Genomic DNA, 20,135 nt, shown 5'->3' on the forward strand with positions numbered 1-20,135 from the left:
GCCTCCTACAGCACACGTTTGCCCAGGACTGCCTGTGGGGGTCCTTCTCCACGGTGGTTTTTTGATGAGACAAACCAGGAGGATGCCAGAGAACACAGATTTGCCATCAACTTCACCACAGGACAGAGAAGAAATTCCCCTTGCAGAGAGGCAGGTTAGAATCGATAGCCAGCATCCACGGTGTGCTCAGAAAGAGGATGGCCCTGGATGGCTCTGAAGGCACCAGTGCCCTGCTGCTGAGTGCTGCTGACACAGAGCAGCTGTGCTGGGGAGCAGCAGGGAGCCAGGTGCCACGGGCAAAGTGCTGAAGGGATGCTGATATCAGAGTAACCACACAGACCTGCCCTGGGGCAGGAACACCTGGACAGCAGCAGGGATTATTGACCACACTGACACCTGCCAAAGCAAGCACTGAGCTTTTTTAGGGTGGTTGGGTTTTGTTTTGCTTTTTAAGACTCACCTGTCCCTAACTGTAGCAGCTAAATAATAAACAGGTGAAATAGTCATGTGTGTTGTTATTACTTTTTAAAAATCAAATTATTAAAAGCACAGGAGGTACTGGGGTCTCATTTAATGAATAGAGGAGGGAGATGAGTGCTGCCCATCCTGCCACGTGCCATCTCCGGAGTCTGACACGTCCAACCCCAGGGTGTTATTGGGGTCTGGATGGGAAGCACCATGACCAGACCAAGGCATCCAGCTCACTCTCCACACCCACCTCCAGCAGCAGGTGCCCAGTTTCTCTCAAACTGCTCCCAGTTCTTCTGCAGTGAGTGACAACGGGGTAACTGCAAACATTTTGGCTTTGTTTCTGCCATAAGCATAACTGAAGGAGCTCAAAACAAATGTGAATTCAACAAGTATCACCCCAATCCATGTGGCACAATTAAATAGAATTTTATTTTCAATAAATATACCATCTCCATCATACCAGACAATAAGCTGTGGAAAAATAAAATGTACACAAGCAACCAACAGGACAGCCTGACTGTAGCTAAGTTCACTTGGTGACCTGAAGAACTACCTGGGTAAATACACACAACACAGAAAGAGCCACTGCAGTCTGTGAGAGAATTAAAATTGTGGCTTCTGGGTCTTCTTAACCGCCAAAGTCCCTGGAGCAGGTGTTTTTTTGCACAGCACATGTTTGAAAGGACGTGAGCTGGTTTTCCCAGTACAAATGCTATTGGAAATGTTTATTTTGCTATATCAGCACTGAATCTACTGCACAGACAGACTGCTATCGAGACTGGCAGGTCACCGCTGATGGGACACAGGATCTGTCCCACGTGGGCACACAAACACACACACTAACAGCAGCTTAATTCTGTTGAAACTACTACAAGGACAAAATTGCAGTCAGAATCGATTTCACCACAGGTTCTACCATTTAAAAAAATATTCTAGCCTAATTACCACGTTCACCAAAGAGAGCACACGGGTACTTATATCTCCGAGAGGATGAGCCATGGATTTGGACTGGAAGGACAGCAGAGGCAACTCCCAGCTCCTGCACCCACTCCGTGCTTGAGCTGCTCGGCCCCGGGCTGCGAGCAGCCAGAGCCCCGGCCCCAGGGGCACAGCTGGACCCAGTGGGACACAGATCACTGAGGCCAGCACAGCCGGGTGCCAGCACGAATCCGACGGAGCTGCCGTGGGGCGTGCGCAGGGGTGACTTGGGGTGCTTCAGTGGTCGGTTCGGTTCTTATCTCGTCCGCCCGCCCGCTCTGGCTGCCGTCGGTCACCCGGCTCATGTCACCTCGAGGGAGGCGGGCGAGACGCGGTCGCAGTCCTCGCGGGAGCGCAGGCTGTGCCACTGCTCCACGGCCGTGCGGTGCGCGCTCAGCATGCGGCGCCAGTGGTTGGACTCGGGCGCGCCCGTCGAGTACTGCCCGATCACAATCCTGCCAATGAAGTCGTTGCTGCTCTTCACGTTGTGCCCGTACACTGGGGAGAGCAGAAACACACAGCGGTCAAGGGAAAAGCGCCGCCCGCCCAGCCACAGCCCTGCCCCAGGACACCAAACACAGATGTCCCCCACAGCAGGTGCCAGGTGCCAGCGTTGTTGATATGAACTCAGATGCTATGTTCAGATGCTGAACTCGGCATCAGAAAAATATTAGAGAAACAGGAGCTTGGAAGGAATAAAATAAGCTGTACTACAGACTGAAATACAATTCAAATAAGCGAGACGCAAATCCACAGTTACCACGGTGTTTACCATGAATAGGTAATGTAGATGAATAAAATTATTTGGGTTGGAAGGGACCTCAAAGATCATCCTCTTCCACCCCCCCTGCTGTGGGCAGGGACACCTTTCACGGGAGCAGGCTGCTCAAAGTCCTGTCCAGCCTTGAAGGAAAACTACATCATATAAAGAAGTGCCAAAAGCTCTGCCTGGGCATCATGAAATCACAAAAGCAGCCCAGCAGCCTGAGACTGGGGAAGTGCAGAAGCAGCATCTCAAAGTGCCCTCCTCCAAACACATTGCACAAAGCACTCCAGTGCTAATCTACAGCCTGCCCAGCTCCAAGGCAGGCATTACACAGGGCCAGGCTGTCAGCAGGGTGTTTACACAGCAACATCTGCCATAATTATCACTGCAGCTACTTGTTAAATGTCCAGGAAAGCATCTGAGGGAGAGACACCAACCCACCACCCTGTCCTTTGGATTAGCCCAGTCTCCTGGAAGGAAAGGCTGCAGACAGCAGCAAACCCTAATGATGGGCCTGATCCTGGGAAAGGCTGAGCCCTCCCACCAGACAGCAGCAAAAGCACTGTGAGTGTTGCAAACTGAAGCCCTGCCTCAGCTCATTAAAAAGTTGAAATGAAGTCTTTGCAAGCTGAAGCCAGGATATCCACAGGCACTGCCTGGAATATTAACGATTAAAAAATCTCCTCAGGAAAGAGAGGGATTTTTAAGGACAAATGTCTACAGGAGCTCCAAATCCAGCTGGGCTGGTGCAGCCAGAGCATGTTCAGCCTGGCATGGAGCCCCTGCCAGCAGCACCAGCTCTGCAGGGCTGCTGGAAACCAGCACTGGCAGCAAAACAAGCTCTGGGAACCCCCATGGCATCCCCCTGATGTGTGCACAGCCTGGCAGGCAGGCAGGACACCGAACACCAGGCACTCAGCCTCACTTCCCACCACACACCTTTGTCAGGGCTGTGCATTTCCTACTGTAACACACCCCTGAGGGACCAGCATTACTTTAACCTGCCCCTCTGCCATCTCCACACTCTGCAAGGCTGGTTCCTCACCTCTGCACCAGTCTGGGATCGTGCTCTGGGTACCACCTGCCAGTGCAGTCCTGAAATCAAGCAGTGCCAGGTTACAGCTCACTTCATCCCTTCTGACAGCTCTGACACACACAGTTTATGGGCAGAGATGCTTCTGCTCACCAAATTACCTGTGGATATTTTAGGTGACAGCAAACCTTCAAATGCCCAAGTAATTTGTTCAAATAATTGCTCTAAAAAATCTACCCTGCAACTCAGAGCCCTGTAAGTCCATCTTCAAATGACATTTAGAAATGATCTGGGGTTCACCACCCCAGCAGGAAGACTGCATCTCTTCTGCCTGTCATCATCAGTTATCTGGGGCTGATGCCATCAGCAGGACAGGTTGCCAAGTAAGTGCCTTTGTCAAGAGGCCAGGCTGGTGTTTTTTGGAAAGGCCACCTTCTGAGGACACAGTCATGAATCCTAACCCATCCATCTCCAACTAATACACAGCTTGTCTGGGTTATTAATGAGTTCTCCTACAAGGCAATGGATCACAGGTGTAGCTAGCAGGACTATACTAAATGTTTTGCTATGATTTATTAGCCTACAGAAATCAAATATTGTGATAAAACCATGTAAAAATACCCCAAAACCAAAATTTTCAATAGGATGTTTTTTCTTTTTTTTGTGTGTGGGTTTTTTTTGTTTGTTTGTTTGCTTGCTTGTTGTTGGTCTTTTTGTTGTTGGGTTTGGGTTGGATTTTTTTTTTTTTTTTTGTAAAATTAAGGAAGATAAAGCCTAATCCTGGGAGACAGCACCAAGTAATTTAAACCAAGAAGTCTTACAGGCCATCAATTAATCACAGGATAAATTAACAGTGGAGAAGAAGCACCCCAGGCATACTGATTCTTCAAAAATACTCCATGCCAGGACTGTAACACAAGCAGGTGTGCTAACTAAGGGCACCTGCCATTCTCCTGTTGATCCAAGTATTTTGAATGCTTGCAATGCAACCTGCTAATCTCATTGTGTCAGGTAATTAGCATGCTGAGTCCTTTGGGCTATTAATGGGCTAATTATACAAGCATTGCTGCTTCTATCATTAAGTACTGTAGATAGCACAGAGACTTATTGCTGAGGAACAGGGCAGGCATTTTGCAAGGCCAAATGCTCATTCCCACATAGACCATAAGAGGCTGCACTAGACTGACCTCAGGTTTACACACTCACAGCTTCACCACAGCAGCTTCCTCAGATGAGGAGAGGTCTTTGTGTGCCAAAAATTCAGCTTTACCCATCAGGTCAGAGCCTTTTAAATTCAAGGGCATGCCTTTCTGGGAGGCTAACTGCTGTATTCCATTGCTAAATGACCAGGATTTAGAATTTGCTAAGCAATCTGCTGATGGCTGAGCTCACCAAGCTGTGGAATGGACCTAACCCAGAAGGGGCTGGAGTTGGCATTGAGAAAACAAAGCCTTTCTGTGCTCACATTCAGGAGCACCATTTCCCTGTTGCTGCCACCAGTACTTCCAAGAAAGCCTGGAAAAGAGAATGGTAGGAGCCCACAGGCCCAGGTGAACAGCTGGAAGCAGAGACTGGTACTCCTTCCAGACCCAGGGAGGGGGAGCATCTCCCCCAGTCCTCCCTTGGCTCAGCCACCACTTCTCAAACAGGGGAGGAACCATTTGCTTGAGCACCAACAAGCACCAGCACTGCTGCACTCAGGTGTGACCCTGTAGCACAGCCCTGCAGCAGCAGTGCCAGCCCCCTGCACAGCCCTGCAGCAGCAGTGCCAGCCCCCTGCACAGCCCTGCAGCAGCAGTGCCAGCCCCCTGCACAGCCCTGCAGCAGCAGTGCCAGCCCACCCTGGTGCACACACGGAGCCCTGTGTGCCCCCAGGGACTGACAGCACTGCAGGACTCAGGCACAGCCCCACATGACACGAGGTGAGGGGCACTCCACTGGGGGGCTGGCCCTGTCCTGGCTGCAAGGTGACTGCTGGTGGCAGCAGGGGAGCCCTGGGAGCCCCCTGGAGCAGGAGAGCCCTGCAGAGCTGAGCAGCAGCCTGAGCCAGAGCCCTCTGCTTCTGCACACAGTGACACTCACACCACAGCTGCATCCCCACCTGCAGAGGGGCCAGTTCCATACAAACTCACACCTTCAGCCTTGGGGAGGGGGGTGGGGGGGTGGGTAAAAGTTCCTGCTCTTTCCTTCCAGCTTGTTCCACAACAGGTGAAGGTGGAGAAGCTCCAGGGGCAGCAGCTGAGCACTGTGCCACACACTGAGTCCAGGTGTGTGACTGAGCTGTGCTCCCTGATGTCTGAACATCCCCTGGCAGAGTCTGAAAGGAGCCCATAGCAAATTTCAGATTCAGTCTGCCCTTGGCCACAAAACCAGTGACACCATGGAGCTGCTCAATAGCAGAAAATAAAGTAATTAACATTTGGGATTTTCAGACTGACCCAGACTCTGGTTATGAACTGGTAGATGCTGCTTTCCATTTCAGAAGCATATTTTCCTGACAGAAACTACACACCTGATCTCATGAGCTCTTTTTCCACTGTCACAGTAATTTACACAATAGCAACATCATTTCTAGGCCAATGCAGAGCAAAAAGCAATTAAAGAAGCAGAGGTCAAACCAATTCTTTCTGCAGCTGCTCTTCAGAAGGACACATTTGGAAACAGAAAGGCTTCTTAAAAAGACATTCTTTATAATACAAATGCTGAAATACAGAAGATAATCACCTTCACTTCTATCCATTAAAGGGGTCGAATTGTTGAGGACAAGGTAGATGATGTAAATAAAACATTTTCATGTTATGAACTTATTGATGCAGCATTCCACATGAACTGATAAATGATCCCTATCCAGCTGATGGGGGCCTGGGTGCCACATGAACTGTCCCTTTGGGGTCAGGGCCCATGTCCCCAGAGGGCTCCTGCACAGGGGGGAAGGCTGAGCCCCCCAGCCTGGCTGCCTGCTCCCTGCAGGGCTGAGGGCACTGCACACCCAAGAGCTGCTGCCCAGGAGATGCTCTGGGCCTCGGAGCTCCAACATCTGCTCAGGGGACAACCCAGCCTGAGCCTTCCCTTGTCTCCTACCAGCCTCAGTCACATGGAATCACTTTTGCCAGTCAGCTGCTTTCACTAGGTAATTAAGCCATGAGGCTGCCTGGGTGGCATCAGCCCAGGCACCAGATCCAGCCAAAATGCCCCTCACCTTCCCCTCTCCACTGAGAACTGCACACTGAGCACTTGTGCAGAGCACCACTGCAAATCATCATCATCCATGAGTGCAGTAGCAGGATTTAAAGTGGCATTTCAGAAATTGATTCATCCTTTGACTGAACACATCAGCATCCTTGCAAGGCCCAGGGAGGAGCATTAACTAAAAAAACTTCCTTAAGGTAACTTGAGGGCTATCAGTATCACTATCAGGATGGGGACACGCCTGAGCCTTGCAGCTGGGGCCGTGAAACATTTGCATCTCCTGCAAACTCTGCTCGGCCAGCTGTGCCAGGCAGTTCCTCAGCAGCTCCAGCCGTGCTGCTCCGCCCTGTACGGCCACACAGCGCCTCTGCTGCTGCCTCTCTGGAGCACCAGCAGGGAATGTCAGCGTGGAGAGCTCCACACCAACAATTAACCCTCCTGCAGCCACCTCCACCACCACCTGCAGTGCAACTAAACCCATGTAACTCAGAGAAAAGAAAAACCAGCAAAAACATGCCCATGGCTGCACACAGGCAGCTGAGGGACAGAGCCCCCCTGAGCACACAGATCTCATGGGACTGTGTGGTCTCTCTGGCAGAACCACATCCCTGCTGGCACTGACTCACCAACACTCCAGCACTTCCCACTCAGCCTCAGCACTTGGTGAGGTCTCACAAAGTGCCCCCTTCACACACCTGCCCATTCAGGCAGGCAGGAGCCAGTGCCCAGCAGCCAGTGCCCAGTGCCCAGCCCCTCTGTGCCCAGCAGCCAGTGCCCAGTGCCCAGCCCCTCTGTGCCCAGCAGCCAGTGCCCAGTGCCCAGCCCCTCTGTGCCCAGCAGCCAGTGCCCAGTGCCCAGCCCCTCTGTGCCCAGCACTGCCTCAGCCAGTGGGGCTGAGCTGCCAGGTTAAGTAGGACTGAAAACTGCTCCTGAAGTGCTTGACATCAGTGTTAAAAGGCTGTTTAGCACAAAGAGGTGCTAGGAGGAGCAGCAGCAGCTGGGCTAATGATGCACACTGAGAAGGTCACAGGCATGGCCCAAGCCCTGCCCTTGCTCCTCGAGCATGGACAGTCATATTTAGTAGAGAGGAGAGAAAAGCATGGGAGAAGATGCTGTGGTTTCCCATTTATCACTTTAATTTCTACCAGGGTCTGATGGGCACATTAAACTCTCTGTCCAGCCTTCCCCTGCAGTGGCTGCACCTGCCCAGCTGCAGAGGGAACGAGCTGCTGGAGTGCATGGGCACACACAGAGCCAGCTGCTGCCCCACAGTGCCACGGCAAGGGACTCTCTGGAAACCTCCCCCAGGGACAGGGGCACCCCTGTGCTCTGGCTGGGCTCCCTGCACGTGCACCCCAAACCAGGAGTGTGCTAATCACAGCCTGCTCTCACACAGGGAGGGGAAAGTCCTGCAGCACACAGCAGGGATCCAGGGTGCAGAGGAAGTGTGAATGCACAAGTGTGCCTTGCAGAGATCTCAAGGGCAGCAGGAATGACACCTCATGAAATTACCTCATCAGGAGACACTGGAATAATGGGCTGGAATCATCTACTGCAACAGCCCAGAGGATACTGAAAAGGAGTGTCTATGGCTGGCTTTTACCACTTCCAATTCCCCTTTTTTAAAATTGCATCTTAATTCTCTGCACTATGAGCCCCAGATCCAACAAAGCATATTTACACACCTGACAACACCAGTGCCACACAGCACCTGCAAACACAGGCAGGGACAGCCATGCAGGGGAGGCAGCCTCTGCCTGCACCATCATCCATCTCCTGTGACAGCCACGGGGCCAGGCACAGACATTCCATTTGCAGACACTGCCCTGCTGCCCACAGCAGCTCCTGCACCCAGACTTTTCTTCATTTGATACACAGGCAGATTCTGGCCCTGCAAGAGGTTTGAATAATTCCTTTCACTGCAGTGTGAGCCAAACAAGATGAAGGGCTGAGGGCAGCAGAGCCATGGCACTGCTTAATTTAAGAGGCTTGGCAAGAGGAGCAAGGACCTATCATCAGCCTGGAGAGAGGAGGGTTTGCTCCTTTCTTTAGGAGAAAAAGATTATCAAAAGATTCCAGAGACCTCCAGGACAGGCAATTTCTGCCACATCAGATGCAGTACATTTATTAACTAAGTCTGATGACTTGATGAATCTAATTTTGCCTCCTAAGCAAGCAGCAGATTGGGTCAGGAAGGGTCAGCATCTTGTTGCTCTCACCCTGATTAATGGAATTTCACTCCTCCTTGTTAAAGCAGTCAGTCTGCTGCAAAAAAACCAAATTCACCCCAGAGCACCTTCCCTGAGTGACCCCAAACAGGACTGGGCCTGCAGGACCCCACTCAGCATCTCTGACTGCCCCTCTGCTGTCACCTACTCCAGGAGAGCAGCGAGGACAGAGGGACTGAAATGGAGAGCACTGGGGCCCCTTCTCCTCCCAAAGGGGATTTGTGCATCTGGAAATGCACGCTGTGCACTGTGAAGAGGCTCTGCTGGGCCTCAGGGGTGTCCCCTGCCAGCCCATCTCCCCAGGTCCCTCTCCCAGGGTCCTCCCAGGACCTGCTGGGCTCCCTCGTGGGGCCACCAGCCCTGGAGCAAGGCCTGGGGGCAGGAGGTACCAGCCAGGAGCTCACTGCCCTTCCCAGACCTGGGCAAGGACCATATGGAGGCTGCTGCATAAATGGATGGAGTGTTTTATAACACCAGACACAAAGGCCAAATTCTGATCTAAATTAAACAGGTATAAATCCCCAGAAAACACAGTGCTGACATCAGTGGGTTTTTGCCATTTTTCCTCCTTTGGCTAGGATAGGATTACACAGGTTTAATCAGGGATTACATTTTGCTTCTGAGCTCTAGATATGGGAAATATACAGACAGTCCAATAGTTCCAAAAGACATGTTTAATAGATGACAAGAAACAATTTTCTAGCAGTGAGTTGTCTAATTATCCGTCCATCTAAGAGATGTTATGATAGTATTTCAAAAGAGAAACCAAATCCTCCTCCTGCATTCCTGCATGGAAAAAAAAAACAGCTTAATTTGACTCATATATTAGAGATTTCTTCCCTATATCTGTGTGCAAAAGACAAAGTGCCTGAATGTTTGTTGGGTTTTCATGTGGGAAAGCAAAAGCAAGGGGAGAAAGGAGAGATGGGCAAGTCAAACTGCAGATGTGTGATGACTCCAGATGGTTTCCATCCCTGCAAACTGCAGCTAGAGGTAATGCTGCTGTCTCCAGGTCACACTTCCACATAGCCAGGGAAATCAGAATTCAGATATATTTCTGGAGAAGCCTCAGGACAAAAACTTTATCAAATTTCAACCTGCTTAGCTGATTGGGACATTTGGAAATCATTCTGTTAATTAAAAAAATACCACTGAAAAGCCTCACTAGCTCTGCATCCTGCTGAAAAAGGCAGCACTGCTTCAAAGAGAAAACATTTCAGTGAAAGCAACTCAATACCCAGAACTGCATCATCATCAATACACACCAACAGTTACTTTTTCTTCCCCTTTCAAAATACAAACTTCATTAAATGGTCCCCATATTTTCCTAAAGGCCAACTAAAAATGAGCCAACAGAGGAACCAGGTATATTGCTATTGAACAGCAATCTGTTACTTTAATCAAGCCCTGCCTGTTAACTGGAAGTTAATTAGAGCCCTGGAATAAAGCATTCAAGTTGTGCAGGGGTCTGAAGACACACATCACAGCACCTGGGGCACAGAGGTGGCTGGCAGCATTGCCAGGGCCCCTCTGCTGCAGCCACTGAAACCACAGGTACAGCTCTGCAAAGTCTCAACACTCTTGGGAACAAAAATACTCAAAAAAAAAAAAGGGAAAATGGGTCCTAAATCTTTACAGAAAGCAGAGACATTGCCAAGTTTTGAAGCATATTGAAAAGTGAGGAGTATCAGCAAATCCTACCAGAAGACAGATGCCCATGAGCTGCACCCCAGGCAGGAGTGACTGTGAAGATGTCACCAGTGCAGGTCACACACATTTTGAAGTCCATCTCCACCAACAAGCACACCCTGCCCAGCCTGCTTCCCTCTGTCCCAGGCAGAGCATCCTGCCCTGCTGGAGCCAGGGCCCCTTGCAGACAGGAATGGAGCAGCAGGAGGAGCCCCACTGCTGCTCTCCATCAGCCCCAGGGCTGTCCTAGCCCAGCTGCCCTTTCAGCCAGGCCAGAAGGAAAAGCAGATTTTGCCTCTACAATTGCAAGGAGATGATTTCTCCCTCTTTGGGGACTCTGCTTGTGTAACAAGCCCTGAAGATCCTGCCATGCAAACATTCCAACAGCTCATTTAAATGGAGAAAGACACACAGCCACCACAAGGACCTGGGGGACACAAACATCCCCTCCCTGTGAGTGCTGCAGGTTGTCTTTTTTTATGGTAAGTGATGAGAAGATGCTAAGGAGTCACTGAGACACAGCTTGCCCTGGAGTGCTGCTGGTTTTTATTGGGCCATCTGGGCTTTACTGCAGTGCAAACAGCATTACTGATGATTGTTATTAACAACATTATAATCATTAACAAAATACTACAGTGCTCAGGTTTCAGGTGGAGTCTGCCTTCCTGCTGCACAGCCCAGGCTTTCTGACAGACTGAGATTTATTGGACAGCCCAAAATCCCTCAGTGGGGAGAGCACAGGGTCTCTGGGTGCCCATCATCCAGCCCTCCCAGCACAGAGGCTGCACTTGCATCTCAAATACTCTTTCTCCTTCATGGAAATGATCTTGGCAGCAGCTGCCAGTGCTGCTGTCAGGGCCAAACTCCACCTTCCCCTTGCCATCAGACAGAGCAACACCTTTGCTCACAGGTTTGTTCCCATGGTTAGAACAGTCCACCTTTCAGAGCCTGCCCCATTTCTCTGCAGGAGGTGAGCCCATGACTTGCCTGCCCTCAAGCAGAAGACGGGGGATATGTGTCAGGTTGCCAAAAAACCCCAGAAAGTGCAAAAAACAACCACCCAAAAGAGTGCATTTCTGTTACAATAAGTATATGGCTGCTCATTACCTAGACAACATGTTTGGTGAAGTAAATGAAAATCAAACACCCTCTCCACCAGCTGTTGCCTCACTCTTTTTTCTTTTTTTTCCTTTTTTTTTTTTTTTTTTTTTTTTTTGTCTTTTGTCAGGACATTAGACTTGTCATGAGCATCAGTGGCTTTCCTGGTTTCAGCCTCTTTTGGGAGAAGCTGTTAACAGACAATACTTGCAGCAGCAATGTGACCCTGGATGCTTTTTCCTGAAGCAGACATTTCCACCAGAGCTCATCCCACCTCCTTTTGGCCACTGGACTGGGACTGTGAGCTAGAGACAGCTCCAGCAGCATCTGGGGAAGGAGCAGAGGGAAGGCAGAAAGACAGCAGGGACAAGGTGCCCTGCACCAATGTGGAAGGAGAAGAATTTTGGTCTGTAAGTGCCAGTAATTGACAGTATTGAATCCTTGTGTGCCTGAGGAGGAGGAATGAGCAAAGAACCAGCCCAACCAGCCCCAGCTAACACAGAGCTCTTCCAAACCCAGCTGTGCTTCAGCCCTGAGCCTGGTGTGGAGTTCAGCTCTCCAGAGCACCACCAGGAAAGCAGGGATGGTGCTTTACCACGTGTCTCCTCTGTCTGCACACACAGTCCTTGGTAACTCACAGCACAGGGTGGAGAAACCCACACCAGAGTGCACTGAACACAGCTTGATCCAAGATGCACAGGGGAGAAACACACGGGGGGAAAACAAAATGCATCTTACTTTGTGTGGATGGTGCCTTGCTGTGCAGCGTGGAACCAGCCCCCCTGGGAGCCAGGAGCCCCAGCTGATGGGAACTGGCAGAGTTCCAGGGCTTTCCATGAAGCCAAGCCAATGTAAAGACAGCTGCAGACTGGGTCCAAAATACAAAGCCACAATAAAGGTTCCTTTAAATTATTGAAGACATACCTCTGGCTCCCATGGCTGCTTTTACAGCTCTCTCTCCACTCAAAGCATCATCACCCACCCTTCAAGCAGGATTATTTTGCTTTTCAATTGGACTTTGACTCAACAGCAAATTTAATTAACTGACCTAATGGACTAGAGATGTGGATTAGAAGATAAAAGAAATAAGAAACAATTCCAAACAAAACACACAACAGAAAGAACCACCACTGCAGCAAAAAAGAACCCCAAAGCACCTAAGTTAAAAAAACAAAACAAAACTACACCCTTGCTATGCAGAGATGCAAAACAGAGATCTCACATTGCAAGATACCCATACTGCCAAACATTTGCTCTTGATTATCTTTTAGCAGAGGATCCCAAAGCCCTCCACGAGCCCTTAAGCTGAATAATACTGTAAGGTGCCAAGAAGGAGCTCTGTGGGGAGCAGCACAGCCCCCTTCCCAGACCTTCAGAAACTCATGTCAGCACAGATGCACACAGGAATAGACTGGTGCTGCCCTCCCTGTTGGGGACACACCCCCAGCACCATCAGGAGCCAGTCTGTCACTTGGAGGGACACTGAATGTGGCTCAGCACCTCCACCACCACCGTGTCCCCTGAGCAGAGGTCCTTGTGACAGACAGGGCAGGCACTGACCCAGCAGAAGGCTGTACACACTAACACATGACCAGCAGCCCTGGCTCCAGCTCTCTGTTGGCCACACCAACCCCACCCCTCACACCAGAGTGTCCTGGGCACAGCAGAAGCCCCAGCCCAGGCAGTGCCATGCCCACCCTGCCCCTCACCCCTCAGGCCAGGGGAACCTGGCCCCACTGCTCCTCCCAGAGCTCTGCACCTTCCTTCCCAGCTGTGCAGCTCCTGGGGACATTTCTGGCCTGGGATTATTTATTGCAAACTCACAGCAAGCAATATGTCACTCAGAAAATGAAGCCCCACAGAGGAGGCTCAGTGCCTGTGTGACACAGGGTGATGAATCAGCCAGGTTCCCATTGGCTCACTGGGAATACACCCCTCTGCACAGGGAAAACCAGCCTGAGATCCACCATCTATCCTAACTTCATTCACTGTGCTGAGCAGCAGGGCTCCCCTCACCCTCCCAAGTGCAGAGCTGCTGCTCTGTCTTTTCTGCTGCCAGCAGGAAAAGGGGAAAGCAAAGAGTGAGTGACTCAGGCCTGTCACCAGGTCACCTGATGGAAGCTGCAGGGACAAACCCATCACTGCACATGCAAGGGGCAGGCAGGGTGACATGCATGCAAAGCAGGGATTAATTACAGGTGTTTTGCTGAGGAAATTTCTGAGCATGAAGGGCAACATTTAAGCTGCTAATCAGCATCACTTTTTGTTCTAACATGTTTGAAAACAAACTAATGGGTTGGAATAAGCCTCCTTGAACCAGCTTTGACACCTGTATCTTCCATGTAAAAAGTAAAATTAAAAAATACGTCCTTTCAGAAGCAGATTCTTTTCATCAAAAGAAATGATGGAAAATTGACAAAAAAAGTGTTTGTGAAGCATGAGAGCCCAGTGTGGGCCCCACCACCCAGCCCCTCTGATACTGCAGAGGGCCAGAAGGTCTGAGCCTGCTCCTGATGGTGCCAGCTCCATGGGGGGGTGCAGTCATGGCATGGGAGGGAACCCCACCCTTCAGAGGGGTCCCTGCAGCCCTGCTCAAGACTTTTAGGCTGGGAAAAGGCAGAGAATGCCACCAGCCTCAGCAGGGCCCTGGCCTAGGACAGCAGCCCTGTGCTCTGCCACTCCTGCTCCCAGCACCTAGGCTCTCCTGCCTGGAGAACAAGAACAGGAGACCCAGAAACTGCTTAAAAATAGAAATTCCTATCCCAGCCAAGCACCTGCAGTGCTGGCAGAGCTCTTGAGTGAGGTCAGCTCTGAGCCTGCCCATGGCCCCAGGGTCTGTGGGCTGTACCTGTGTCCATCTCAGCTGTGCCATGCAGGGCTTGGCACAGAGTGCCAGCCCTTCAGAAACAAAGGCATGAGCAAGCCCTGCTCACAGAACAGCTGAGGTCACTGTGGAACACCTTTAGGTGCCCCCTCTCACCAGCAAACCATCAAGTACCACGAGTTATTTTGCCAGTGCCTGGGCTCTGTGATTGAGGGGACAGCAGTGAACATTCTCTTAAGGTCTGACCCTGTGCCCAGGCTGGGTGCCACTGAGAGGGGCAATTCTTGTTCCTCCTCTTCCTCTGCACAGGAGCATTTTGAATGGGACCAGTCAAGCACAGGACCAGCCCCCAGCCAGGATGGCAATGCTGGGCACAGCCTCTGCAGAGGTCAGAGTGCTAATTCAGCTCCCTAGGGTGGGACAAGCAGAGTCCTGCACACCCACAACTGCTGCCAGCAGCACCACACTCACCTGTGAACACCAGGCTGGCATTCTCCAGCTCCTCCTGTGGAACCTTGAAGCTGAAGGACTCGTTGTAGAAGGGATCTATGGTGCCCCTCATGCAGGAGGTCTTCTTGGTTTTTGTTAATTTTAATCCGTGAACGAGCTGAATTTTCACAAAGGGATCTGGCAAAGAGCACAAAGCACAGCCCTGTGTTGTGGGGATCCTGAGTCAGCAGCCCAGCTCACGAGGGCTGGGCACCCCAGGGATGGACTGTGCTGGGAAATGGCCTTTGGGAATGGCTGGGACTTGTGCCCCACGCTGCTCCCACAGACTGCAGTGGGCACAAAAGCCAGGCAGCCAGATTAAAAACAGTCCCTGCCAAAACCACAGCTAATGTCAGCCTTGACATGCTGTTCTTTTTGGGAAATGCCAAGATTCTGGCAGCAGCAGAGGCGGGGGCAGGAACGTGGGAAGACCACCTGAGGAGAGAGGCACGAAGCAGCTCCCAGGCAGAGTGGCCAGGGCCAGCAGGGAGCAGTGCCCAGGGGCTGCCTTACACAGCACAGCACAGGGGGATCCTGGCTCCTCACCTCAGCCTGGCTCAGAGACCCTTATTTTAAATTTGGCAAACCCCCCACTGTATCCCAGAGTAAGTGTTCCAAATACTTTCATTATTGTTGTCTGTACATACAAGAGTGACATCCAGAGCCTTGTATAAACAGGAACTGAGCATCAAATCCCCCTGGGCCCCCCACAATCTGCAGCCTCACTGATCTGCTTTAAGGGCACAGATAATCTGTGCATGAGTAACGTGAGAAATGCACTGCCCTTTACCTGAACCTTGGCTCATGTCTGTCTGAAGAAGCTGCTTTGCTCTAATGATGTCCACGTTCAGCCTTCCTGCACTTGGTAGGTAGTTTAGTGACAATAGCAGCTCTCCCAGCTCCACTTCATTCTGCAGGGAAAAGAGAACGTGAGGATTTAGAACAGAGCTCAGAGGGGAAGAGAAGGGAGAGAAATTAAATAAATCCCATTTGTCTAAGTGCCTGAAAAATGAATTTTAGTCACGCTCTGAACTGCAACCAAGAACCATCTGTTGGTACCTTGTGCTAAGTGGAAACAAGAAAGGAACTATCCCCAAAGAAGATCTTCCTCTAATCACCAATCCTTCACCAGCTTCCCAGCAGCCAGGCAAAGAGGAGGCAGGGGCACAAGGTCAGTAGCTTCTACCTGCTCCATCTTTAATGGCTCCAGGCAGTTCTGATCTTACCAAGGTGCAGAACACAGACCCACTGGAGAAGACATTCTCTTTCCTCCCCAGCCCCCAGGGGCCACAGCAGCCACTTGGGAAGTTCAGACATGCAGTGGTTAAAGCACCCCTGGGTCACAGCTCAGAGTCCCTTGGCACAGAGACCGTGGCACAGCCTGGCTGCTCCCCTGGCTGCCCCATGGCCACAGCCACACAGCTGTTCTGCCATCATTCCTTCTCCCTTTACCTAATGATGCTTAAAACTGTGATTAAAGAGCTGGAGAGCCCACATCACTGCTCCTCCAACGTGAGGGTTTAAAATAACCTCAGCCCCTTGCCATGAGCTGGCTCTGAGAGGCTCCTACTGTCAGATGCAGAATGCCCACACTGAAACACTCTGGAGATGGGAACACACCAGGCAGGAATTGATCCAACTGCCCAGTGCCAGGTCCATGCAGAAGAGCAGAGCTAATGCTTCATCCCAAACAGTCAAACAGTCCAAAACCAGCCTAGGTCAGGTGTCAGAGCCCATTCCAAGAGGAAAAGGAGCTGCAGTCGTATTGCAATCATAACAAAAGGCTTAAATGTCTTTACTGATGCCCCAAATATTAGATTACAGAAAGCAGAGACTATGAGTAGGGAGTAAAGTAAAAGGTTCTCAGAACAGCCACAGCCTGAACTGACCCAAAGAACCAGGTTCATTGGGTGGGCCAGCACATGAGGCACAATCCCTGGCAAAGACATCAGTGGCTCAGGGAAACTGAGGCTGGGAAACCCAGCCAGGAAAAGCATCTGATTTCTTAACTCAAACTCCTTTTGTCACAGCAGCTTGTGGGTCACACTGTGGGTCACATTGTGGCTCCACAGCACCCACACCCACATTTACCACATGCATTTTCTTTTGTTGCTACAGAATTTCCACCTCACCCAGAAGGAACCTCTCCTCCATCAACCTGGGCCAGGTCCCACATCTCAGTGCTGGTCAATATATGATATTTTAAGTTCTTTCCATCAAAAAGCCTCTCCCCAACACACACCTGACCCAATACACACACAGCACTCACGTGCCCACGTACACCCTGGTGCCCTGTGGTGGCACAACACAAGAATCCAAGAGTCTCACTTCCCAGGTGGTTTAAACACCCTCTAATTGATTTAAACTATCACTCTCATTTGATTTTGCCCCAAAATGCTCCTCTCAGGTCTGTGGCTGGAACAGCCTGCAGACATGTTTATCATCAAGAACAGTCAGTGATTTTTAATCCTATTACCAGGACAGGATGGAAGCATCACAGTGCCCACACCAGCACCCTCAACAGGAGCCACACGAGGCAGCCCTCCACCCCAGCTCATTTTTATAACACATAAACAACATTTTTAACTGACCCAGTCCTACTTGCTTTCACTGCTGGTCAGGTTCCATTCAGGCTTAAATTCCTAGAAATTCAGGTGCATTTGGAAGTGCAAATTAGGAAACTGCTCAGTGATTTTATTACCTGCTGGGGAGAGACAAACAGCTGCAGCTGCAAATTCCAAACTCCTGGCACAGCCAGGTGGCAGGCTGGCATGGGGCAGTGATGGAAGACCTTTCCAGTCACTTCAGGCTTAGAGTGCTGAGAATCAGCATTAAGATTTAGGATAATTACTTGTGGAGCTGTCCATTGATGGAACCTGTTGACCTTATCCAAGAGCTGCAGGTGTTTCCCTGGGCCAGAGAAGAGCCATGGAGCTCAGCAAGGGAAGGCAGATCTGTGTGCTTCCAATTCATTTGCATTTCTGATCCATTTCCAACAAAAAAAGCCTGATGATGTACACTGACAGTGCCAGGCTGGATCTGTAACACCCATTTGGGCACTGGCAGGAGAACCATGTCTCATCACCCCTGCAGAGATGATGGAAGGAGCCCCTCAGTGCAACCATCACACTGCTGCCCAACCCACCCAGCCTGCCACAGGTAAAGGTAGGACCTAGTTTTCTGTAGGACCTAACCTAACAAGGATTTCAGCACTTCAAGAAAAACACTTTTGGCTATCTAGGCTTAAATTTGAATAAGGAGAGATATAAAATGTTATATTCTCTGATCCACCAAAGACAGGAGGCAGACTAGGAGCAGCTTCAATCAGTCTCAGATCAAGCCTGACCTTACAAATCTCAACAGCACCTTCTGATGCTCTCCAAGAGTGCCCACATTTGTGTTCATTGTTTTGAGGGGAGGAACAGAGCCCCTGCTCCAAGGCCAGGGCAGGATGGGTGTGCTCAGAGCCAGCAGGGAGGAAGGAGCAGCAGCAGAAGGGGGTCTCCAAGAGGAAGCCCAGATCCCAGAGGGCTCCCCTCCCCAGACAGGTGACTCAGCCTTTGCCAGGCTCTCAGTGCCAGCAGCCAATGCCTCTGCTGTTATAAATGCATCACTTCCAGCCCAGCCACCAGGATCTGGGAAATGTGCTCCAAACACTGCCCCAGTGCCTGGGGGATGCCAGCCACAGGAGAAGGAATCAGTGGCTGCTGTCACCAAGGCTGGCACTGTCCCCACCGTGCCCAGCCCTGTGAGCAGAGAATTCCCGGGTGCTCCAAGGAGCAGGAGGTACAGGCAGGAGGCTCCAGCTCCCCGGGCCTTTCCCGACAATGCCACGGCTCCCTGGGTGCTGTGACAGCCTTGTCACCCGGCTCGGGAACCGTCCGTGCTGCCAGAGCCCAGCCCGTGCTCAGGGACAGCCGAGGGGACACAGAACATCCCCACCCTTGTTCTGTGCCCTGGGGCAGCCCCAGAGCTCCGGCTCCTGCCGGGGCTGAGCTGGGAGGGGGGGATGGATCCACGCCCCAGAGCTGCCATCGGCACACCGCTCACACAGGGCAAGGAAGTGCCTGGATTTTGTGTTTCCCAGGTCTGCCCACCAGGAAACTACCGAGCTGTTGGTTTTGCCTTCGGTGTTTTGCTCCCAGCAGGCAGCGTGCAGAGGTGCCCCTCTCTGCTAAGGCATCATTTCAGCTGCCATTATTATGCTGATGACGAGCGGATCCGTGCCGAGATCCCAGATGACCCTGGAAAAGCAATTTCCTGTTTGATGAAATGCCCGAGTGACACCAAGTCTGGGATGTCTGAGACTCTCCTGAAGCTCTGATTAACATTTCACTCCTGGCTATATTACACTGCCAGGTTGGATTTGCAGCCTCGGGCTCGCCTGTGATCCAGAACCTTCTCCAGTTGCTGCCTGGGCTGAACCCAGAAGTTTCAAACCAGAATTTTTTCTCTTCTTTTCTGTCATCTCTGAAACACAAAGAGGCTCCCCCAAAGGAAGATGAGCTTTTAATTAATGCACATCTTGTTTGGACCAGGTAACAAACAAGATGTTCCTCACAGCCTCCCAGACTGTTCCTTGTGCATTGCTACAAGACCAGCAAAATTCTGCAGCTGAAACCCTTCCCAACAGGAGCCAGAGCACGTCACATCAGCACTGACATCCATGCATCGCTCCTAATGAAGTTTCAGATTGATTTTCCTCCTCAGGGTTATCTGTGTTGGTACCTCCAGGCACATGAGAAAACTGATGGCTCAGAACAGTTTGCTCTAACAGGTTTTCTACAGCATCCTGTGACACAGCCATTGTTTGGGGAAGGTTGAGTTATTAAGGACCAGAACTTGAGAAAACAAAATATACTTACCAAGGAAGAGGAGCAGTGTTTCCTACATAACTGGCACCAACTGGATGTAGGATGAAGAGAGTCACAAAATCCCTTCTAAAGCCAATTTATCTTTGCCATGAGAAAGCCTCTATTGTGCAAAAAGCTTTGGGATGAAGATATCCTATGGAGAGGTCCTGCTCCTGGACCCCACCAGCCTCTCCTCTCCGTTCCTCCTCCACAAATACACCCCCAGCATCCCAGCTCTCTGCAGGAAGGGCAAGGAGTGAACAGCACTGAGGGGAAAGGATGAGGTGACCAGGAATACAGATAAGGATAAAGAGAGAACAGTCAAGAAGAAAAATTTTTCAATGCTAGAGCTTTACAGACTCAAAAAGGAAAGGAGAAAAAAGTTCCATTTCCACTGAAATGGAACTAAGGAAAAACAAACATACAGAGTGAAATAAAAGAAGATAGAACAACACAAGCCAAAATATGAAAACAAACCACAGGTTAAAAGCTAAAAATGTTGTTATCAGTACGGACA

At 50.7% G+C, this 20,135-nt stretch overlaps 1 protein-coding gene across 1 annotated transcript in view; it reads right to left on the bottom strand.

The window, feature by feature from the left end:
* Nucleotides 1–876: 876 nt before the first annotated feature.
* Nucleotides 877–20,135, bottom strand: part of SYT17 (synaptotagmin 17) — a 35,171-nt gene continuing 15,912 nt past the window's right edge. Inside the window, exons 6-8 of the mRNA XM_059861936.1 lie at nt 15,556–15,676; nt 14,748–14,903; nt 877–1,947 (exon numbers count right to left, since the gene is read on the bottom strand). Coding sequence (XP_059717919.1) covers nt 1,751–1,947; nt 14,748–14,903; nt 15,556–15,676 — 474 coding nt within the window. The 3' untranslated portion in view covers nt 877–1,750. The remainder of the gene's footprint in view (nt 1,948–14,747; nt 14,904–15,555; nt 15,677–20,135) is intronic.

Source organism: Haemorhous mexicanus, chromosome 17, assembly GCF_027477595.1.
Source record: "Haemorhous mexicanus isolate bHaeMex1 chromosome 17, bHaeMex1.pri, whole genome shotgun sequence".
NCBI lineage: Eukaryota > Metazoa > Chordata > Aves > Passeriformes > Fringillidae > Haemorhous > Haemorhous mexicanus.